This window comes from Garra rufa, chromosome 12 (assembly GCF_049309525.1).
Source record: "Garra rufa chromosome 12, GarRuf1.0, whole genome shotgun sequence".
Classification (NCBI taxonomy): domain Eukaryota; kingdom Metazoa; phylum Chordata; class Actinopteri; order Cypriniformes; family Cyprinidae; genus Garra; species Garra rufa.
This window is the reverse complement of record NC_133372.1, coordinates 34,678,640-34,702,880: the sequence shown is the minus strand read 5'-3', so window position 1 is coordinate 34,702,880 and position 24,241 is coordinate 34,678,640. Positions and strand designations below refer to the sequence as shown.

General features: G+C 36.0%; 1 protein-coding gene across 3 annotated transcripts; it reads right to left on the bottom strand.

Annotated features, from left to right (window-relative positions):
* Nucleotides 1–557: 557 nt before the first annotated feature.
* mst1ra (macrophage stimulating 1 receptor a) lies at nucleotides 558–19,636 on the bottom strand. Of its 3 annotated transcripts, none has more exons than XM_073852283.1 (21): nucleotides 19,413–19,636; nucleotides 16,391–17,646; nucleotides 13,691–13,864; nucleotides 12,579–12,704; nucleotides 11,023–11,193; nucleotides 8,740–8,900; nucleotides 7,860–7,995; nucleotides 7,601–7,737; nucleotides 7,296–7,466; nucleotides 7,108–7,201; nucleotides 6,820–7,029; nucleotides 5,789–5,935; nucleotides 5,541–5,694; nucleotides 5,247–5,339; nucleotides 4,921–5,124; nucleotides 4,762–4,842; nucleotides 4,070–4,251; nucleotides 2,925–3,034; nucleotides 2,635–2,800; nucleotides 1,572–1,708; nucleotides 558–1,484 (listed from the first exon to the last, which is right to left on the bottom strand). In XM_073852283.1, exons 2-21 carry the CDS (start codon nucleotides 17,585–17,587, stop codon nucleotides 1,268–1,270), a joined length of 4,068 nt encoding a protein of 1,355 aa, XP_073708384.1. In that variant the 5' UTR covers nucleotides 17,588–17,646; nucleotides 19,413–19,636; the 3' UTR covers nucleotides 558–1,267. The 3 variants fall into 3 exon arrangements, with proteins under 3 accessions (XP_073708384.1, XP_073708386.1, XP_073708385.1); XM_073852285.1 differs by having other exon boundaries at nucleotides 5,247–5,336; XM_073852284.1 differs by having other exon boundaries at nucleotides 19,424–19,636.
* Between the last annotated feature and the right edge of the window lie 4,605 nt (nucleotides 19,637–24,241).

The window sequence follows — 24,241 nt, the reverse complement described above, 5'->3', positions numbered from 1 at the left end:
AGCCCAAATAACCCCAATGGCGATAGCCCAAGTATCAAAACTCAAAATATGCAATTCCCATACCTAAAGTACATATTTTATAGTACATATTGAAAACCAATATCGTAGTGATCAAGTGATTCAAGGGCTCCTTACCTGGCCCTCCTTAACAAAACTTAACATCTATTGCAGTTTCATCATCGGTAGAATTTCAGTACAAGCATTTCAGTCAAATATACTTTATGCAACATGTCCTATCATGTTATAACATGTCAAAATCAACCTGTGGCAACAGTTTAAAAGAAGCCCAATTTCATGGGAAAACTGTGGATTTGGCAGCCACATATCAGCAGCCCATTTTCATCATGTAATCTCTTTTGTGTCATATACAAACAAGACTGCGCAATTCGTGTATCAAAATGAAACTGGGATGTGGAAATTATTAACACATTTCAAATTTCTACAGTGAAAAAAATACTTATACTACAACATAATTTTGCTTCCTTGATTATGTATATGACTATGCAATGATTTTAAAAATACAGTTTAAAATAGTTTCAGGTGGTGTACAATGTCATTTTAACTCTTTATTTACACTGAAAAGAATGTAAAATGAAACTGATCAAACCATATTTCAAGTAATTATATCACTCTTTGTCAAATGTCCTTAAAGAAACCAAAGCAACAAGTGATAAAAGTTATCTCTCATTTTGTTGTGTTTCTGCAGCAATGTGCTGATATAGCCCTGCTCACACTGAAAGCCTATTGGATCGAAATCCTGCTCCCCATGTATATTTAAACACTGGCACTGACATTTTCTCTGGCAGTGTGGACATAAAAATTGACTGGTCACTGGAATCTTGCTGCATTGCACATGGATAGAACACAGTGTTATACTATAATGATTTTCAGTTGTCATTCAGTGTAAGAAACAATTTCCTGTGCTTTAAAAAAGTACAAAAACACAACACAACATTCTTGCATTCATTTAAAAAAAGTTTAACATTTAAAATTCATTTCAAAAGTGCACTTGCCCCAAAGTTGTTCAAATCCCAAAGATGTGACAGCAGTATGGCCATGCAACGAACACCACGCAAAGTTCACAAAAACATGACCATCTCAGACACACACAAGGAACGTACATTCAGTTTGGCACACGTTGGGATTCTCCAAATACAGCAGATCATCTTCAGTGCATGCTTTTTGGTTTCCACACTTCACAGGACCAAATGAGCCGCTGAATCCACAGGATGAATGCAGCTCAGACTTATTTCATTTGAGACCAGGGTCAGGTGGTGTCCTGGTCCGAATGTTCAGAAGCAGGTGGGGCCGGGGAGAGTGGGGGGTAGGGCCGAGGCTGGTCCAGATTCACATACGTGAGCTGGAGGTTGACATAATGTTCCCCCTCTAGGCTGGTGTGGATATCTTGAACGACATTCACGAGACTAGGGAAGCTTGGCCTCTGCTCAGGCTCGGGATTCCAGCACCGCAGCATGATGGACCACCTGTAATACAGAACCCAAAATGATTTATTATTCTTTATGCCTGTTTAGTCTATAGCTAATTATGAAGCTACAGTATTTCTGTCATACAGGGAATCCAAGCAGTATTGTGGCTGTAGCAGTCGACGGCCCTGCATTAGGTAGGTTGTAATGTCATAAGGGTCCACATCAGGATACGGACTAGCCCCTCTCGTCATCAGCTCCCACAACAACACTCCATAAGACCACTATAGGGAATAAAATATATCTTACATATTGAACGTTGAATCATACCTACAGTCAAGCCTGAAATTATTCATAACCCTGGCAAAAAAAAGTTACTTTTATTCAACCAGCAAGTTTTTTTTATTAGAAATGACATAGACATCTCCCAGAAGATAAAAAGATGATGTACAAGAGGCATCATTGTGAAAAAAATTACTACTCATCTTTTATTTACATTTAAACAAAAAGTGGCATGTCTAAAATTATTCATACTCTTCTCAATAATCAATAGAAAAGCCTTTATTGGCTATTACAGCAATCAAACGCTTCCTATAATTGCTGAGCAGCTTTTTGCATGTCTCCACTGGTATTTTTGCCCATTCATCTTTAGCGATGAGCTCTAACTCTTTCAGGTTGGAGGGTCTCCTTGCCATCACCCTGATCTTTAGCTCCCTCCACAGATTCTCAATTGGATTTAAGTCAGGACTCTGGCTGGGCTCATCATCTTCATCACTTTTGCTGTGTGTTTTGTTTTCGTGCTGAAATGTCCACTGGTGCCCAATGCCGAGTTTCTCTGCAGACTCTCTGTTGTTGTAGAGAATTTTGATGTATTGCTCCTTTTTCATGGTGCCGTTTACTGTGATTAGGTTCCCTGGTCCACCGGCTGACAAAAAACCCCCAAAACATTAGGTTCCGACCACCATGTTTGACAGTGGGGATGGTGTTGTTAGGGTTGAAGGCTTTTCCTTTTTTACACCAAATGAAGGCTACCTCATTGTGGCCAAACAATTCAATTTTTGCTTCATCTGACCATAAAACAGAAGACCCAGAATTTTCCCAGAATTTGCCAGGGGTATGAATAATTTCGGGCTTGACTGTAGTTGCTGAAATAGCATACAAACTGTTATTCCTGAAATGTTTTGAAATGATTTTCCACATTTAAACTTACCACATCTGATTTGGTGGTGAATTTCTGTGTCTGGAGGCTTTCTAAAGCCATCCATTTGACTGGCAGCTTTGCTTTCTTGCTGTCCTTAACACTGTAGTATTCCTTATCATAGATGTCACGTGCCATACCGAAGTCAGCCACTTTGACTGTAAATGACTCATCCAGCCTATGAAAAGCAGTTTCTTTACATTGGTGTCTATACTCATTGAACTTTGATAAGATTTGTTACATTTTGGTGAATGCATACATTATCAGATAAATTATGAAAATTAAAGTCGCCTCTTACTTACATGCAGTTTCGTGCAGCAAGGTCTCTGTGCACAAATTTTTTGTTTGCAAGATACTCCATTCCTTTGGCAACTTGAAGCCCAAAGCCAATCAGGTCCTTCACTGTGGGATTCTGAACATAAAAATTGAACACAAAAGTTTAGTAAGTTAACATGTTTTACCTCAACTAAAAATAGTGATGCACTAAAATGGCAAAATTCAGGATCCATCTGGCCAAAAACTAAATACAAATCTGAAAATAAATTTGATTTATTAATCACTTCATAAATAAATGTATTGACATTAAATAATGAACAAGTTCAGTAAAATATATTAAATGTAAAACAAAATTCTACCCTCTATGATTATTTTTTATCTATCTATCTATCAAGACTCACAAAATGTCTTTCATGAGGTAAATGTAACATTACATGATTTTTTTTGGTGATTGAAACACTGCTTGAACAATTATATGAGCTATGATACATTTTACTAAGTACTGTTTTGTTCTGTTTCGTACTGACGTTTGGTCATGTTTATTTTGTGTTATAACTAGTAGTAAGGAGGAAGAGATGACTAGATTGTGTGCCGCTTGAACCTTGAAGCTGAGACTTTTTTGCATATTAAAAGTAACAAAGCACAAAGAAAAATTATTGGATTGCAGGTGCACTACAAATAATGTTTAGTAAAGATCAGGCGTCAAACAGAAAACAGCATATTTGAAAAGTTTTAAAGAATTAAAGTTTATCGATGTTGTGTGCAAAAAAAAAGACACTGTCAAAAATGCAGCATTGGAAAAAAGCCAATTAAACCACTGTTTCGAGTCAATGATTTCAGTCAAATTCCAGTGGTTAAAAAGTATTAAAAAAATTAAAGATTGTTTCACTAGATAAGACCCTTATTCCTTGGCTGGGATTGTCCTTTGAAGCTGCATTGAAACTGCAATTTAGACCATTGAATTGGCGAAAAATCATGGAAGGTTTTCCTCAAAAACCTTAATTTCTTTGCGACTGAAGACAGAAAGACATTATAATCTTGGATCCCTTTAGGGTTTGTACATTTTTATTTTGAATATGAACTTGTCCTTTAAGATACCGTTTGGGCTACGTTGTTCCAGCACAACTGTAAGACATCTATTTGTAGTATGGTATAAAATGAATGTGCTTACCCTCTGTGCAGAGCGGATAAAATGTCGAAGGTCTCCGTGTTTCATGTATGGCAGGATCACCAGGGGAAGTCCATCACTGGGAAGCACAATGCCCAAAAGGGACAGGACATGGGGGTGGTGGAAGGCCTTCATAAAGATTCCTTCTCTTAAAAACTGCTCCACCTCCTCCAGATCAGTGATCCCTTTCAAGAAAAAATTAAAAACTAGTAGCACTGGTTTATTTGTAGCAATAGCCAAAAATACTTTGTATAGGTCAAAATGACCAATTTTTCTTTTATGCCAAGGATATTATGTAAAGATCATGTTCCATGAAGATATTTTATGAATTTCCTACTGTAACTATATCAAAACTTAATTTTTGATTAGTAATATGCATTGCTAGGAACTTTATTTGGACAACATTAAAGGCGATTTTTTCAATATCTAGATTTGTTTGCACCCTCAGATTCCAGATTTTGTATCTCAGCCAAATATTGTCCTATCCTAACAAACCATACAGCAATTGAAACTATACAGCACAATTAAAAAAATAAAATAAAATTATATATATATATATATATATATATATATATATATATATATATATATATATATATATATATATTAAATAACAAAACAAAAATCAGCTTATTGTATTATTCACAATTTTAATGTTGGTGCACCCCTATTTAAAACAGAATTAATTTACTTACTATTCAGTGATTTGACAGCACAGTGGACCTCTTTGTCATCACTATCAGTAAGATATCCATGATACACTGTTCCAAAATGACCTGAGAAAGATTTGAGCATGATGCAAGTGTGGAACAGGAAGAGGATGTACTATATTAAAATTGCCCTAAGATATGTACCTTTGCCGATGATTTGGTCATGCTGGATTTTAACCTTGTTATGTGAGATCAAAACATTCTTCACCTCCTCCAACAGATCTGGCCGGAGAGCGGATACAGAGATTGTCTGAGATTGCATCAAAGGAGCTGCTGAGTCCATCGACCCAGCATACGGCAGACTGGAGAACGTTGTGCTCGATCCTTGGAATGTAGAAACTCTTAGGTCTATGGGGCACACGGTTTATGTTAATTGAAGAATGGATTCTCTTTATGAAGATGCAATGAACCACGTTGGGCATTTTAATCTTTAAGTTATATATACTGTCAGGACTTCAAGTTTTTTTCACCTCTTCTGTAGTCACCATCAGGTGATCTGTCATAATTTTCCCCTGCAGTGCGAGTTGAATGCATTGATAGTCGGACCTGAGCAAGTGCAGCTGCTAACCAAACAAAATGTTTTTTAGTTTTTTTTTACATGCACACTCACTATCTTTTCATTCATTTTTCATTCTGCTTTCTAAAAAAATATCAGAAATCATCAAAATAAAAAGCAAATATAGTATAATAATTAAAAAACAATTTATAACATTCTAAATCATTTAATTTTGAACAAATTTGAGTAATTTTGACCAAACACTTACATTTCCTTTTCTTGCGCTCTCGTGCCATGCCTACATAGGCCAGAGCTGCTCCCACGCCGACTGCAGCTAAGATGCCCAGCACCATGCCCAAAATAAAATTGCTGTTTGTAGTTACTACTACACCAATGTCATATTCTTCTCCATTGACTAACAGCTGAGAAACACAACGTGACAGAGCAGTGCAATGTGAATGACATGCAGAGCCAACTTGAACTTATCAAATCTAAATTCAATAGGCAGACTCTAACCTTAACTGGCGCCCCCTGGCTAGGCACAGTCAGATTTTTAGGGATCCTGCAGGTGATCTCATTGTCCAGAACTGTAGCCTTGCAATCCACCCCATTAATTGTCATTATGATTTTCATGCAATCAGACACCAGGGATAGTTTTTTGTGCTGGAATGAAAAAAATGCAATTAGACTATGATGCAGAATGTCCATTTTTTGGTAAACTATCCCTTTAGTTAAACTGTCCGCTGTTCTTCAGAAAAATCCTTTAGTCCCACAAATTCTTTGGTTTTTCAGCATTTCTGTGTATTTGAACCCTTTGCAACAATGACTGTATGATTTTGAGATCCATCTTTTCACACTGAGGACAACTGAGGGACTGTTATGCAACTATTACAGAAGGTTCAAACGCTCACTGATGCTTCACAAGACAAACTATGCATTAAGAGCCAGGGGGTGTTAACTTTTAAACAGAATGAAGATGTCTACAATTTTCTTATTTTGCCTAAATATCATATTTTTCATTTAGTACCGCCCTTTAGAAGCTACAGAAGATACTTACATGTTTCCCAGAAGACAAAATAAAAATTTACCCTGAGCATTTGAACCTTCTGTAATAGTTGCATATGAGTCCCTCAGTTGTCCTCAGTGTGAAAAGATGGATAATTGTTGGAAAGGGTTCAAATACACAAAAATGCTGAAAAACCAAAGAATTTTTGGGACTAAAGGAGTTTTCTGAAGAACAGCAGACCGTTTAACAGTTCAGGACAAACAAGGGACTCATGAACAACTATCACTAAACCAAAAAAATCAGCTGTGGATCATTCAGGTAACAACACAGTATTAAGAATCAAGTGTACGTAAACTTTTGAACAGGGTTATTCAAATATATATGTAAATATCTTTTATATTTTATTCAGGTCAGTACTAAAATTAATATGCATTTAGTATGTTCCCTATTATTTTGGTAAAATAATTAACATTTAGCAGATTGCAAGGTGTATGTAAACTGTATAAGCGCATATATAATATATGCAACCAATGAGACGTACATGCATCGAGACTTTGTCTTGCCCTGGGCTGAGCTCAAGCACATGACCTTCTGTTTCAAACGGGATGGGTTCTCCATTTGGATGGCAGGTAAATGTCTGAGGCAGGATTTCTTTGGCTCCATCCAGATCCACAGAGAGGATTCCCATTGACTCCTCACATACAGGGCTTGTACACTCCATCTGGTTGGGATTCCCTTTACCAACACACACCTAAGGTACAGCATCCAATGAATAGCAACATTTTCACTATTATTAAACATGACTCTTTAAAAAACAAATCAGTCCTACGGTTTGCACAGGTGTTGTATTGTTGCCTCTGTAGTTGATGACGGCTTGGGAAACTGAGTCCAGATTCTGCCCGATGATGGTAATTTTTGATCCTCTTCATTTTAGCAGGACCCAAAAAAATAGTACAAAAATGTATCAGTTTGCTGTTAAATGGTTATGACATAGAAAAACTGAATGGTTTGACTCACCTTCTGAAGCCACAGTTGGGCTTCACACTCGTCACCTCAGGATTCACCACATATCTGAATGTTTTTGTGGTTGAAATAGTTGATTTATCAATTTCAACATTCACATCTACCTCTGAAGTCTCCTCAACACCTTCAGATCTACAAACAAGAGATGTTCCATCGCTGGAGACGCTGCAGAGAAACAACAGTAGGAAAATACTCAGAACTCAGTCTTTAAAAACAATGTACTAAACTAGCATTCTTATATATCTCAAACCATGACTTATAACAGTTAAACAGTGAATTTCGTAACCTGGCACAATAACCTTTCAACAGGGCAATTTCTGCCTCCAAGGCTGATCGTTCTGCTTCCACCAGCATCCAAATGTTTTCCTAACAGGGTGATCAAGGTTCCTCCAATCTTAGGTCCTAAGCCTGGACTGATATCTGTGATTTCTGGGGTCTGATGGGAGTATAATAAGAGCTTAATCAATCTAAAACTGCTAAATACTACAAAGTAAATCTTTATGTTAAACCACATAATCAAGTGGAGTAATTAAAGGTTGAGAATGTTTTGCTCATTACCACAAAACTGAAGCCTTGTATGCTAGCCTTCCCAGAGATGAAGTATCCACTTTCCACACTCAATTCATCCACTTGCATTGTTATATCAACATTTTGCTCTGGGCCTGATGCTTCGCCATCAATCATGCACACCAGCCTGAGAGAAGAATGAAACATTACATTTATAAACACCAGAGTTGTTATGGTTAACTAAAACTTAAGGATTAGTTCACAGAATGTCCTGATAATTTACACATCCTCATCTCATTCAAGATTTTCTTCCTTCAGTCGAAAAAGAAATCCAGGTTTTTGAGGAAAACATTCTGGGATTTTTCTCCGTTTAGTGGACTTCAATAAGAATCAACAGGTTGAAGGTCCAAATTGCAGTGTCAATGCAGCTTCAAAGGGCTCAACATGTGACTACATAATGTGTAAAGTCGAGCTAGTGCAAGACGAGCATTTGTGGTTAAAAACTCTATAACTTTTAGGTTTTTTTAATGACCACTCGTTATGCTAGATAAGACCCTTATTCCTTGGCTGGGATCATGTAGAACCCTTTGAAGCTGCATTGAAACTGCAATTTGGACCTTTAACCTGTTGATCCACTTTGAAGTCCACTATATGAAGAAAAAATCTGGAATGTTTTCCTCAAAAAGACATCTTGGATGACATGGAGCTGTGTAAATTACCAGGAAATTTTAATTTATGAGTGAACTAATCCTTTAAAAATTGGTTATCTGTAACAAACTAAAGTGTATTGGAAATTTAGGGGGGATAAAATGACAAAAATCTCTCTCTTTGATATGCATCTGCCACAACTTCCTGTTCCAGTAGGAAAGAACTATATTTATCCATTTTATTTTTATTTTTGTGGGGAAACTAAAATGTGTGTGGTACTTACTGGGAGCTACTGCTTTTTTCTGGTATAACAGTGCAGCCACGGTTTCCCACGTTAACCTGGTGAGAGGTTTGAGTGATAGCAGGTCGGGAAACCGACTGGAAGTTCCAGCCGCAAAGAGTGATTTCACTCTTACCATTTGAGGGCACTGTGCTGGGAAAAAACTGAAAAGCAAAAGTGCAAAAACGTTTTTGGGTTGTGCATAAAGTTTGTAACAGCTTTTTCCAACTATGTGATCATCAATAAATGACAAAGGTCTGAATTTTTATAAGTCTGGACTCACCCCCTTGTCATCGAAGATGATCATGTCTTTCTTTCTTCAGTCGTAAAGAAATTATGTTTTTTGAGGAAAACATTTCAGGATTTCTCTGCATATAGTGGACTTCTATGGTGCCCCCGAGTTTGAACTTTCAAAATGCAGTTTAAATGCAGCTTCAAAAGGCTCTAAAGCTTGTCTTATCTAGCAAAACGATTAGTTATTGTCTACAAAAATTGACAATTTATATACATTTTAACCTCAAATACTCGTTTTGTCTAGCTCTATATTCCGGTTCAAGATAGGGTATTGTGACGAGCGTCCCGAAGGATCATCAGCGTCGCCCTGGCAACACACAAGCTCACGCTCATCAACGGGGAATCGCTCTCAGCTGCGTCTCATCAACCGGCCACCTTATAAGCAGCATGCTGCCAGCTCACAGTTGAGAAAGATCTCTAAAGCGCTTGGATGTTAACGTTCTCTCTTCCTCTTTCCCACAGAGAGCAGCTGAGGGCTGATTCCCACTTCACCGCTCACTGGACACGGATCACGAGGAAAACAGAGCACGCCGCACCGCAACCTTCACGCACCTTTTCAGTTTCACTATCCTTCTTTTGTTAAATAAATCCACCCTCCGGGGCTGCAAAGTGAGTTCTCTGTCCTGTGGTCCTTCACCCCGTCACAGTATGTCAAAAAAACTCCCGTCTCATTTTATCCTTCAAAATCACTCTACATCGCTGAAGAAGTATCAAACTAGTGTTTACAAAGTGAACGTGCAAAAAAAGACAATTGCCTTTTACAAAAAAAGGTAAAATTGCGATGTAGGACGATTTTGAAGTTGGAGAAGAAAATGAGATGGGAATTTTTCGACCTACCTTAACGGTTATGAATAGGAATACACAGAGTTGATGCAGACTAAGACAAGATATATAAAAATATTTTTAGAAAATAACGATCATTTTGCTAGATAAGACCCTTCTTCCTCTGCTGGGATTGTTTAGAGCCCTTTGAAGCTGCATTTAAACTGCATTTTGGAAGTTTAAACTCGAGGGCACCATAGAAGTACATGGAAAAAAAATCCTGAAATGTTTTCCTCAAAAAACTATTTCTTTATCACTAAAGAAAGAAAGATATGAACATCTTGATTTACAAGGTGGTGAGTAAATTATCTGTACATTTTTGTTCTGGAAGTAAACTTCTCTTTTAATGAATTTATGTTTTTCATGATCTTAAAGACTTTTTAAACTAAACGCTTCTTAGATTTAGTTTTTTTCTTAGAAATTTCCACACACAAATGTAAATTTATACCTCTGTTCAAAAGTTTATCGAAGTACCCATTTCTAAAGTTTTAAAAATTGTACTGAGGCTAAACTTTGACCTCCGGTTTCACAGACACAGCTAGACTAACATGTAAGTCTGAGCTGTTTAAACTGAAAGAAACTTGCATTGACTGATCGTTAAATATATCAGTGCCTTTGTTTTGTCTCAAGTTGCAAACCAGTAATGGTTTTTCTAAGTCATGTTTATAAAAATGACTTAAATGTCCTAATTGAACTATGGCCTAATCCTGGCTTAGGCTAAGCCCTGTCTATGAAACCAGGCCTGAGAGCTTTGTATAGTTTGTTTAAAAAAGTACAATTTCAGTTTATTCCCTAAAGATTGGTGAGCAAAAGAACACACAACAAATGCTCAGTGTAGCACCTTACTATACAAGATAGCTTTAATTTGCTGTCTCTACATAATTTTAGTACTTCCGTTTGTGTTGTTTTATTTCACTATTCTAAAATGTGTAACATATTGCGAAATTGTTCCACTCAATGACTCCCCAGCCAAAGCTGGCACTTGATCCAGTGTGAGACAGAGGTGAGAGTCCAACAGGTACTGTGGTTGTTAACACAGCCCTTCCCTGATATGACTACAATGTCTCTGAAGCAGCCTTCATGTTATCAGTACACACTCACTGTAAGAAATGCAAACTTCAGACAGACAGTTTATTGTCACATTTATTGCCCAATTATGCGATGCGTTACCTGGGTGATAACTGGAGGGCAGGAGTTGCTACTCCACTGATCTCTACACTGATGCATTTGTGAACAGACTCCATCACACCAGCCACAACCCATAAATTTGGGGGCTGCTAAACACACTGAACAGTTGAGGAAATGGACACAGCCTGGACCTCTGGGAGACACATTAATCAGCTGTACATACAGGATGAAGAGAGACAGGTTTGAGATTGGACGGATGTAAACACAAAAAAATGCAGATGAAAACTATGAGTCACTTTCGGTTGGTGTATTTTTAAACATTAAACCTTCGGTTCACTGCTGATGGCTGATAAGAGTTTCAACTGAACTAGGGCTGGGCGGTATACCTTTTCATACCGAATACCGGTGTTTTTTTTTTAATGATATTCATTTTTCATATACCCCAATACCGGTGTGTGCGTACAAAGCGCTGGGAACACGTATGTTGACGCAAACAGAAACCGCAGCTTGCACGTGCTTGTCTGAAGCAACACATCTGAGGTGTGGACGTATTTCAGTATATCTGAGAAAGACCCAGGGTTAGCGATTTGCAAAACTTGTAATGCCGAAATTTCAAGAGGGGGTGTGTCTGCAGAGATGAGAGCAGAGATCGGCGCATTGTGCGCAGACAAGCTTTCAGTGAGAGAAAAACAATCGCTTTACGTTGGTGTTACGTCGCAATATTTTAAAGATATGTCTTTTCTATATACTGTATTTTTATTAATATTTATGTTTTAAAGCCAATGGATATCACACAAGCAACGTGGAAACTGATCAATATGTTAAAGTGAAAGTAAAAACTGACTTTCAGCATCTGATGTGCATTCTTTCAGACAATGAGAGACGATTATACTTCATATGCTGATATTAATTTAGTCCCTTAATATTTTTCTTGTGCCCCGAACATGGTGGGGAAAAAAAATAAAAAAGAAACGTATTTTGTGTAAGGTTTGTTTTTGAAAGTCTTAAATAAAGCTCTTAATTTTCATTGATGACTGCAGTGTTATTAGGGGGTTATGAAAGTCATAATTATGATTTCAGGTGGTCTAAAATGTGGGGACTGAAAGACAAGAATTGCGATGAAACTTCAAAAGGCTATCCATTGAATAAATATGAGCGCTGCACGTTTCAAAATCATTTGTTGCGCTACTTTGTATACTACCAATCTGACAGCGCCTCCTGCTGGAAGAGAAACGCGTAGACTTGTAAATGTGAACTTGTGAAGAATGCACAATAAAGTGTTGTGTATTTTGACTGCAAATCATGAATTCTGATTTCTTCACCTCATTACAATTATGAGTGCCACTGTCACTTCTTTGTGAACAGCAGCATTTTGTGAGACCAATCAAACCTGGGTTAATACTAGTCCGGTCAATGTAAGCCAATATACTGCACTAATTATTCTCTAATTTATTAGGAAATGTGGTTAACACCTAGTCATGCATGAAAAAAAAAAATACCGTCATATACCGTGATACCGTATAATTTTGAAAAATACCGTGATATAAATTTTTGGTCATACCGCCCAGCTCTAAACTGAACCGAATAAATGTGCATACCTTGTTTCCAACGACAAAGAGCAGAGACTCAGAAGTATGAACGGCAGCTATTCGTGACACTTTCTGTATGTCCTCCACAAGAGAGTAGTTGGCAAACTCTACAAGGGACGATCTGCTCAGAATAACCTGAAAAATAAAGTACTTGTTGTCTGTCAAAGAGTCAAATCTACACGGAATACTACACAGCTACACAATTATAAAATATGTAAGATATTTGTCCTTAAAAGGGCAAAAATCATCCACTTTATCCATCCAGTATAGGGAGCCAATAAAAGCACAATCTATGATCATATTGGTCATTGGCCAGCAGGAAAGATATGAACTTGAATGTTTTAAACAGCTGGTAAAGTAAAGGATTCTGTGGAAGCCTCTATGGAATTGCACATTACATATTTTACAATTCTAAAAAAAAAAGTCAGACTTATGAGATATGATAGAATTCAGACTAGTTTACATTTCGCAATTCTTTTTCGCAATTCTGAAACTTTTTTCGTCAGAATTTCCACCAACGGAAATTGCAATTTTCCTTGAAATTCTAAAGTTAAATCTTGCAATTCTAACTTTTTTCCTTAGAATTCTGAGTTTACATCCCACCCTTGTTAAGTTTTTCACCATGGAAAAAAAAAAGTTAATTGCGACTCACAATTCGGACTTTTTCTTGCAATTCTAACTTTTCTCCTCAGAATTGTGAGTTTACATCCCACAATTCTAACTTTTATTCTCAGAATATTAAGTTTACATCCCACAAATTTTTCTCTAAGAAGAGAATTCTAACCTTTTTTTCTCAGAATTCTGAGTTTACATCCCACAATTCTAACTTCTTTCCTTAGAATTCTGAGTTTACGTGAGTCGCAATTTTTTCCACCATTGAATAAAAAAAAGGTAATTGTGACTCACAATTCTGACTTCTTGTGCAGTTGTGATTTTATATCTCTGTTCTGATATTTTTCCTCAGAATTATGAGTTTATGCTTCTGACAAAAAGTTAGAATTGTGAGATATAAATATTAGGGGGAATAAGACAGGTTGGTGCCTGAAACAATCTAAAAAGACTTACGCAACACATATGTTACCTCCCCAATAAAGTGGAAAAAAGAGTGATGCACTAATAACCTGCAAGAGCCTTCCATCATCCGTGCCAATATGCGCCACAGTCTTGGCCTCAATGGTAGTCACCAGAATAGAAGTGAAGAGCACATTGTTCATCCGCCTGTTGAAGAAGTCTACTCTGTAGTAAGGCTTTGCCACCATGGTGGGGACAGAGTTGCAAGTCACATCATCTGGGTTCTAGACAAAATAAAACAATATATTGACTAAATAAAAATATTTTTTGTAAATTTATAAACGTTTTTTTTTTCAAGCAACTTTCTGTTGCTCAGCAAGAAATACATATAAAAAGTCTCAAAAAGTCAGAAAGTCTCAATTTGACTAAATGAAAACTGCAAAATCAGCAATTGCAACAATATACATAATATGTAAAGCCTGTGAAGTCACTTTTTCAAATTTTGAAAAAAAAAAAAATAATAATAAATTCATTTTTTTATTATTGTGCATTTCCTGTGCCATGTTTTTTTACTATTTTTTACTGACTTCAAAAGGGTAACACTGTGACACAAAAAATGCATCCACTTTAACAGCAACCCCAGTATAAAGGAAGCAACTTGTAAACGGAAGGCTTTAGACACCATCTGGCAGTAATAAATTATTTCCTGCCCCTAAAGCCTGAACCCTTGTACCAAATTAAGATTTGAGGGATATGTCAGTGGAAACGCTCACTGAATAAGTAGGAAGCAAACATGTACTGTCCAGTCAGGATTTAATTTCCATTGCTGTAGAAATGAATAAACTTAGGAGCAGATGTTGTCATATATATAGATTTTTTTTACTCCAATGGAACACATTTTTTAAAGACTCTTCCAACATTCCAATGTTTCACAAAGAATGTAAGGTACCTTAAAAGTATAACTAAAGTGGTTCATACAATATGTAAAATTCAGATTCTAACATTGTGAATTTAGGGCTTTTAGCTGTTATTCACTGGAAATCTTGAACTCTATCATGCAGGCACATTCATAAGAGTTTATAAAAGATAAATTACGTGTGTTTGAAACCTGTCTGATCCAGTTCTCCAATTTAGCGTTTCAGTGGTTATCAGCTCATTCTTCAGAGTTGTAAATCTGGCTTTATTTCAGCTAACCTCCTGAGTATCTCTGTTTCTACTGGTTAAAAACAACCTTTTGACGTCAGTATTGATATCCTGACACTACATGCTTTCTTTGATTTATCAGCTATGGCTCATTGCCTGTTCAAGAGCATGAGAGATCACAAAAACGTCTGCCACAGAAAGCTCATTCTACTAGGTATTGAGTGACGTATTACAGTTCATGTACGAGCATGTGGCGACTGGTATCTACAAAACAAAAAGTGACTCCATGAATTAAACAGCACAACAGAGGCTTCCAAACCACATGCGATAACAGTGTACGACAAAGTCTGACTTTCACAAAGCGATCCCTGAGCAAGTGCAGCACCACATTTGAGTTTAAATGAAAATCTTATGTTTGTATGAGTCATTTCCTGAAACTGGCTTCACTAACCATGAAATATTTTATGGCCCACTCCTTTTAAGGTATAGCCTGTGAAATATAAACTAGACCAATTACATAAACCCTTTAAATAAACATGTGGACAAGCCTTGAGGTACAGGTAGAAACATAATAAAATGCCTTCATAGTGAACGCATGGGGGAAACGGAAACGGAAGAAATTGTTGAATAAAGCCATTCATTTTGTTTTTTTGCACAAAAAAGTGGTTGAACCACTGATGTCACATGGACTATTTTATCGCTGTCCTTACTATCTTTCTGGGCCTTAAACGTGGTGGTTTCATTGCCGTCTATGCAGGGTCAGAAAGCTCTCGGATTTCATCAAAAATACAGTGCCTTGCGAAATTCATTATATTCATATACCCCTTCATTTTGTTATGTTGCAGCATTATGTTAAACTACTTTAAATTACTTTTTTTCCCACATCAATCTACACTCCCTACTCCATAATGGCAAAGCAAAAAATAGGTTTTTAACATTCGTGCAAATCTATTAAAAATAAAAAACTGAAAAGATCCCTTTGCATAAGTATTCATACCCTTTTCTGGGACACTCGAAATTTAGCTCAGTGACAGACTTGCGTTCAGGCAATGATCTAGGGAAGAGTTCAGAAAAAAATCTGCTGCATTGAAGTTTCACAGAAGCATGTAGCCTCCATCATCCATAATGGAAGACGATTGGAACAACTAGGACTCTAGAAAATGTCTGCCAGCCCCCATCCAAGCTGACAGAGCTTGAGAGGTGAAAAGGTGAGGCAAAGAATGGCAGATAATTGCCAAATGCAGATGTGCAAAGCTTGTCACATCATACCCAAAAAGACTTGAGGCTGTAAAGGTGCTTCAACTATGTACTGATTTAAGGGTATGAATACTTATGCAATGTACTTATTTCAGTGTTTTATTTTTAATAAATTTGTAAAATTTGCACATCTGTTTTTTGCTTTGTCATTATTATGGTGTATGGAGTGTAAATTGATGTGAGGAAAAACTAATTTAAAGCAGTTCAACATAATGCTGCAACAAAACGTGAAAAAAATGAAGGGGTATGAATACTTTTGCAAGGCACTGTATCTTAATTTGTGTTCTGAAGATGAACAAAGGACTTACAGGTTTGTAATGACAAGAGAATGACTAATTAATGACAGAATTTACATTTTTTTTGTGTTAACTATCTCTTTAAAATGTGAATTTTAAGAAATACAAACTCACCTCATGTGGGCACTTTTCACAGGACTGAAAATGGCACAATCCCCGAGAGAGCTGCTCCGTCCCACTTGAACAGCAGGACTCGACCCCTTTCTTAATCTCACTGTTCACGTCATCTATTGGAAATGCGCACAAGGCAGACCGTCTGACAGGATTCCCCTTTTCATCCGTTTCAGCAAACACCCCATAAAGTATTGGGCTGTCCATCTTCACTCCTAGCTCATCAGCCAGCTCCTTGCCTGCTGTACTGAAATGAGCAGCTTGAACCGCGTTGTACACAACATCCTTAATCCACGAGCTCCTTCTCCGGCGTTTGGGTTCAAAGCGGCACTCCAGAACAATTTCCCTGTACATCCAAGGCTCGCTGTCTATGATCGGCAGCCGCCCAAGATGGGTCTGCAACTTGGCGTTTGGTTTCATCGGGCTCTCCCATTGTACCGATAAGAAATACACATATTCTTGCGTAGAGAATGTATAGATGTAGTCAATGGTAAATGTATCCTGGAATACTGGAAGAACTGTCAGACCCTTCACTTGGCTGTCGAAACCATCGTCTGTGTTAAGCAAGCGACGAATAGAAAGAGACTGTTTGCCAAAAGATCCAGTAATGGTGGTATTGATGGTAGCTGCTGTAAAGAAGTATGTTGAAAATCTATCTTTGACCGCACTGACCTTTGTTCCCAGAGGACTAGCGACACAGTCAGGACAAGCTGAGGGTAAGTTGCCCTTTTTATTAAACAAACATACGGGGTTTGTGAGTTTTTCGCCTTCGTTAAGTTCAAGGAAGTTACAGACTCCATACTGGGTGCTCCCACAGATGTACAGGAAGTCGAAATAGCCCTGAGGCTCTAAAACAAGAACTTGGTTATCCGTGTCCACTGGCGTCCCTGGTTCATTCTCAATATCACAATGGCAGGTTTCACAATCTGGACTCCCAATTGGCCCGGTTCTTAATTCCCATAGTTTGGTGAGATTTTTGCTCAAGGCTTCAACCACATTTTGAGAGGCCACATAAACCTCATTTAAATTTTCATGAACAACTATGTTCTGTATGGCTTTCGCAGTTTGGAAAAAGGAGATGGGGTAGGTAACAGAAAAGTTTACGTTCATTTGTGGAATGGTAGGACATGATGTTAGTGCATAGGTCAGATGTATCTGCAACCAGACAAATTTCAACAAGGTCCTGGGACTGATGAACATCTCCGCTGTCCTGTGTAGCCTGAGGTGGATTGCTAACACATGGTGAAGATAACCAGGACCTTTGAATAGGAAAAAAGACAAAAACAGAAGAAAGAGAGAAATGTACTGTGTAAAATGCTTTCATCATTATGTCAGAACAACATTCATTCCATCCATTCACATTTTCCTATCAGTAACTTTCTTTAGCAACAGCAATGCAGCCCTCATTAAAATGATCAACATTTTTTTAACTGTTAACGAGCATTTTGTTTCTATTACACTATCAGTCAAAAGTTTTTTAATGTTTTATTAATGAAGTCTCTTATGCTTACCAAGCCTGCAATTATTTCATCCTAAGTGCAGCAAAAACAGTACCATTTTGAATTATTTTTACTATTTAAATGAACTGCTTTCTATTTGAGCATAGTTAAAAACTTAATTTATTTCTGTGATTTCCAAGCTAAATTTTAGCACCATTACTCGAGTCACACGATCCTTCAGAAATCATTGTTTCAAGTTTCTTTGATGAATATAAAGTTCAGAAGAAGAGCATTTATCTGAAATAGACAAAACAAAATAAATGTCTTTATCATCACTTTTGGTCAATTTAAAACATCCTTGCTAAATGAAAGTATTCATTTCTATCATTTCTTTACAAAAAATAATAATAATAATAATACTGACCCAAAGCTTTTGAATAGTATAGTGTATTATGTTACAAAAGCTTTTTATTTCAGATAAATGCTAATTTTTGGATCTTTCTGTTCATCAAAGAATCCTAAAAACAGTTACTTAACTGATTTAAATTTTGATAAAAATATTAAATGTTTCTTAAACAGCAAATCAGCATATTAGTATGATTTCTGAAGCATCATGTGACACTAAAGAATAGAGTAATGATGCTGAAAATTTAGCTTTGATCACAGGAAAAAATTACATTTTAAAATATATTCAAATAGAAAAAAAATTTAATAGTACAAATATTTAAAACTTTACTGTTTTTGCTGTACTTTGGATCAAATAAACAGGTTTTGTGAGCAAAAGAGACTTCTTAAACATTGTAAACATTGTATTGAAAAGTTAGCCCTGCATCTTCTATTGTGCATTTGATAAATAAACTTTGATTTGAAGTGCTAAAATGAAAGTGTGATGAATTTCTGTCACCACATTTTACTTTTAAAATGAATTGATGAAATGCACAATGTGTATATTATAAAAAGAGAATTACATACAAATATGCACCACAGTAAGTAACCAGTTTCCAGCAAAATAGGCTACATTAACGCATTTGGCAGCCTGAAACTATAGAGACTTGTTAGGTAAACATTTTATCAGTTAACACCATAGTATACTATAATTAAACTGTGGTAACATGGTAGTAAACACCATTGTCATCAATAAATAAATAAAACAGCCTGAAGGCGTTCACATGTTTGCTACTTCAATATTTTGAGGGAAACTATGGTTGCCGTTGTAGAATTCTGCAATTAGTCTATGAGTTAGACGGAAGATGACTGAATAATTACGCAATGTATATCTTTAAGAAAACGATTTTCACTGTAATGTAGGTTAGTAAAGTACATAAACTCCTTGTAACGAATCTCTCTTGCTGTCGGAAAACAGTAATGTAAAACTTAACGCGCAATTAATAACAATACATGTCAGAGTAACCAGCTTTGATTTTCGTGTTTGGTCTTGTAATTGTTAATACGTTTAGACTAAATACAAAGCAGTATTAACTAAAATGTTACATGTGTCGACGGCATGTTACAAAACGTCTAAGCAAAATATTTAAAAGGAGAATACGTATTATCGATTGTTAACTGTAAAAAGTGTGAGAATTTACCTGAGGCTCACCTGTGGCCTTTTACCTCTTTCCCTTAAGTCCTGTGAGGAGTGAACTTGCGCACTCAAACGTCAAACTCCCATGACAAAAACTCCACAGAAAACGGTAAAAGTGGTTGTACTTTAAGTTGTACAAACCTGGGAAAATGTCACAAGATTAACTGGTTTCTTCGTACCGGACAGTTTCGACTTCATGTATTAGCATGAGATAGAGAACGCGGTCAATCCCCCATTTACAGAACACGCCTAAACACCTCATAAGGAAGTGAGGTTGCACAATCCTTCTCCAACCTAAACATCTCCCCAGGGATTAAAATGTAGACAAAATTAAGGCTTGCACATCCCCTTTCTTGTCTAAATAGTATTTAAGCCCACATGTAGTTTATGTCTACAAACAACTGGATTTTCTTGGCTTGTGGTTTTCAGAGCAATTTATTGGTTCAACAGCATTTCTGAAAGAATGCAGGGAATTTATTTCCCATGCAGGCTATTGCTGTTCTGAGGGTGAGTAGGGAAATTGTTACGTCAGTGTTCATTTTAATGAATGCAATAAGCCAGCAATCCACATTACACCATAGGTACATGCAATAATACACTTTATATAGAGGTTGTGGTGATATATGGCAAATAAACAGCTGTTTCACACTACCATAGTGTTGTGGGCTCAAAAAGGAGGGAGGGGGGATGGGAAATTAGTCATGTGTTCTAACATGAGTTTTGGGTGTATCATATTCTGAAGCTCTACATGAGTGACATTTCAACAGACATAACAGATGATGTAATTATGTATTTGCACGTAAATTAAATGCAGATGTCATTATTTCTAGTGTTTGCTAATTCCACTGTCTATATAGGCTACGGGAAAAAAATACTAATAATTGCTTATTCCAAAATGTTTAGGATAAATCATGTACCTGTCTAAATATATCATGTCATTATTATTGCTTATTTATTTACATTTGAGGTTAAAAGTGTACATACACCTTGCAGAATCTGCAAAATGTTAACTATTTTAGCAAAATAAAACAGATCATACAAAATGCATATTATTTTTTATTTAGTACTGACCTGAATAAGATATTTCACATAAAAGACGTTTACATATAGTCCACAAGACAAAATAATAGCTGAATTTATTCAAATTACCCTGTTCAAAAGTTTACATACAGTTGATTCTTAATACTGTGTTGTTACCTGAATGATCCACAAGTGTTTTTAGTTTTTTTGCTTTGTGATAGTTGTCCGTTACATTGCCTGCTGTTCTTTTGAAAAATCCTTCAGGTCCCACAAATTCTGTTTTTTCAGCATTTTTGTGTATTTTGAACCTTTTCCAACTATGACTGTATGGTTTTGAGATCCATCTTTTCACACTGAGGACAACTAAGGGACTCATATGCAACTTTACAGAAGGTTCAAATGTTCACTGATGCTTCTGAAGGAAACACAATGCATTAAGAGCCAAGGGTATAAACTTTTGAACAGAATGATTTGTACATTTTTTTTTTTGCCTAAATATCTTTTTTTTTTTTTCATTTAGTACTGCACTTCAGAAGCTACAGAAGATACTTACATGTTTTCCAGAAGACAAACAAGACCTTCAAATTCAAAAAGTTTTCACCCCTGTCTCTTAATGCATTGTTTGTTTGTTTTTTCCTTCTGGAGCATCAGTGAGCGTTTGAACCTTCTGTAATAGTTGCATATAAACATCTTTTATGTGAAATATCTTATTCAGGTAAGTACAAAATAAATAAATAAAAACATGCATTTTGTATAATCCCTTTTATTTTGGTAAAATAATTAACATTTTGCAGATTCTGTGAGGTGTATGTAAACTTTTGACCTCAAATGTATTTAAGTTTTTTTTTTTTGTAGTCAATTAACATTTTTTAGAAATGAGTAGAATGCCATTAATTACTTGCAGAAAGCAGAGAAGACCCGAGACAAAAATGTTTTATAATTAAATTTTTTGAAATTATATTGCCACATTTGCATATTAGTGAGTTACATTCTGGCTCTGGTAACATAAAGTTTCATATGTATTTTTTATCTTATCTAAATATAACATAATATATAACATATTTAATATCCTTCCAAGTTATGCGAGTTCTAGAAACACAGTATCCACATGGTGGCGCCGGTGTCATAAATTAAGAATGCTATGTAAATGTATTCCTGTTTAAAAATTAAGACATTAAAACAATATTCTATAAAATACACTTAGTCACACTTTAGATTTTATTTTTAATGTTGCAAAGCATTGAGTAGGCCTAATACTAAAAAAATGCATGTATTATGTCAGCAGGCCTATTTTATGGCAATGATATTTAACACAAATTGCAAATGTAGATGGTGCTTTTATTAACTATAGTTACACATGTAATATTATGCAAAGTTTTACTTAACATTTCTTAAAAGAGAAAGTCTAAAGTTGCAAAGAAAGTACTTTTCTCTTCATTACAGCAATTGAGAACAGCTCAGCCTGTTATAAGCCTAAACAGCCCATTCTGGACAGCCAGTTGAGGCACAAAGGTCATCCAGACTTCCTTTTGTCCGCTCAAACTCTGTTTGGGGTCTGTTCAGATCTCTTTAGTGGGTGTCTGTTTGCCAGAACGGGTGGAAACAGAGTTGTTGTTAAACTGTGTGGCCAGTAAACTACATTGGTCAGGAATTTGCGTCATAGCCATTCACGCTGGAGTGAATGCTATTCTCCTTCTGTCTGTCTCTGAATGTCCAAAGCCGCAGCTCAGGCCTCAGCTGAGGAAGAGGGTGATACATAAAGTCTTTCCAAAACAAGAGAAAGTAAAAGAGAGTGCTTGTATAATTGTAAGCTGGCAAAAGAGCCCATGAAATCAAAATTAGAGTTTTGTGGTTTAAAGTCCATGCCTGTTAGCATTGAGGTCATTTATAGCTGGGGGTTTTTGGTCATTTTTTTACATTTTTATGTCCGTGTTTTTTTTCTTTAGGACAAATTGTAAGCAAAATTTTGTAATTTAATTTACTTTTAGTCTTTTAAATATAGAATTTTAATAAATTGCATAAGAAAATATTGTCATTACTATTTCATTCCTATTAAGCACAAACTGGTGGACAAAAAAAAAATGGAATAGTTATGTTTTTTTTTTTTTGGAAGATTATTTTTATATATTTTAAAAGAAGTATTTTATGCAAACCAAGGCTGCAATTATCAAAAATTCAATAAAAACAGTACAATTGTGAAATATTGTTACAACTGAATTAGATTTGATTTTATACAACAGTTCTTTCTGGTCTCGAAACTGACTGGCTGAGAGGAGTGCAATATTCTAGTGATATCAGAACTCCAATCGTTTCATTGTTTGTATAACTCTGCTTGCAGTATTTCTCAAAGCGAGTGTCATGGGGGACGCCCCAAAACCACTATAATTTTATAAAATTTGTCAATTTTAAGATATTTTTAGGCAAGGATGTGCTTGTTTAGACTTAAATGCTGTTGAAATGTTGTTCAAAGTGTTTAATCATTGCTACTGAGGACCAAATCAGCCTATTAGAATGATTTCTGACACAGGAAACTGGAATAATGGCAGTTAAAACAACATCAGCTTATTTATTTTAAGCAATTTTAATTTCTTTTTTAAGATTATTAGGGTTTGAGATGTAAAAAAAGACATCACATAAATGCAGTCAGCAGGGGGCAGCCTTTTTCTGCATTTGTGTCTTTTATTTTACTCTCTGACTGACATTGTCAACTTTCTAAAAAGGCTTTCTGATGTTTTTCTACAGACAAGCCACTAATTCAATTTGCTAACTCAGTGAATCAGCTGTGAAGCATGGAGCTCTCTCTGCCTTTGGTCACTTTGATCCAGTGATTTATTTCACTGTCAGGGCTCTAGACTAACTTTTTGCACTGGTTGCACTGGTGCGCCTAACTTTTTTTCTTAGGTGCACCAGCACAAAAGTTAGGTGCACCCAAATTTTCAACCGCATCACATTCAACACCGCAGTTTTACAAGTTCACTTTTTTTTTACTTTTTTATTTTATTTATTTTTTAATCCCTGTCCATATAGGCAATATTGACTTGTAAATGATTAACTAACAATCTGGTCAATATAAAGTTCTTTATTTGAAGCATATTTTTTTCCCCAGTACTTTACCCTACTTTGTGTAATAACGAAAACATTTCAGTGAAAAAATAAGGACAAAACTCTCTATTTTAACATTTTGAACAATAGGGCTCTACAATTGTTTTTTTATTTTATTTTATTTTTTTAAATTCTTGTTTTAATTTTTCTCATAATCAAATGAAAGCATAAACATGTATTTATTTTTAATCAAATGAAAAATAAACCTTTTTAATTTTTGGCAAACATATATATGATTTATAAATAGGAATATATAAGCACCTACATTATACTGTACAAAAGTAATACAGGACTAATATTGTTCTGTTTCATGTTAAACCGTACTCTTATTTTGACAGGTTGCCTTGAAGTTTCTGTGTACAGTATGATATGATGCTTTCTCAAATGAAACGGTAAAAGTGACACAGTAGGTTTGGAGATTGAGTTTATCTGTTCATGTGAGATGCAAATGCCAAAAATTAGCGGGAGCGTCACGCGTGCTTCAGTAGCCTATACACGTGTAGTTAAAAAAATACACGTCTCCACCATTAATACATAGAGGCAAACGGAACATGCAGGATTCATTTTAAACGGTCTTTTTGCCTTTCAGTTTTCATAGACACTAGTCCATATTGCGATTTGAATTAAGTGACAGACCAACTTTTGATTTATCATTCCAGAAATCAACGTATTACGTGGCATTCCGCGCCATAGTAAATTCGTTTTTTATGA

Bases quoted from the DNA above. Each gene is read 5' to 3' on its own strand.
- mst1ra (XM_073852283.1), bottom strand. From the start codon at position 17,587: ATGTTCATCAGTCCCAGGACCTTGTTGAAATTTGTCTGGTTGCAGATA. The intron at 7,738-7,859 runs GTAATGAGCAAA...TACTCCCATCAG, and splicing joins TACAAGGCTTCAGTTTTGTG to ACCCCAGAAATCACAGATAT. The intron at 5,695-5,788 runs GTTAGAGTCTGC...TGTGTTTCTCAG, and splicing joins GCCAGGGGGCGCCAGTTAAG to CTGTTAGTCAATGGAGAAGA.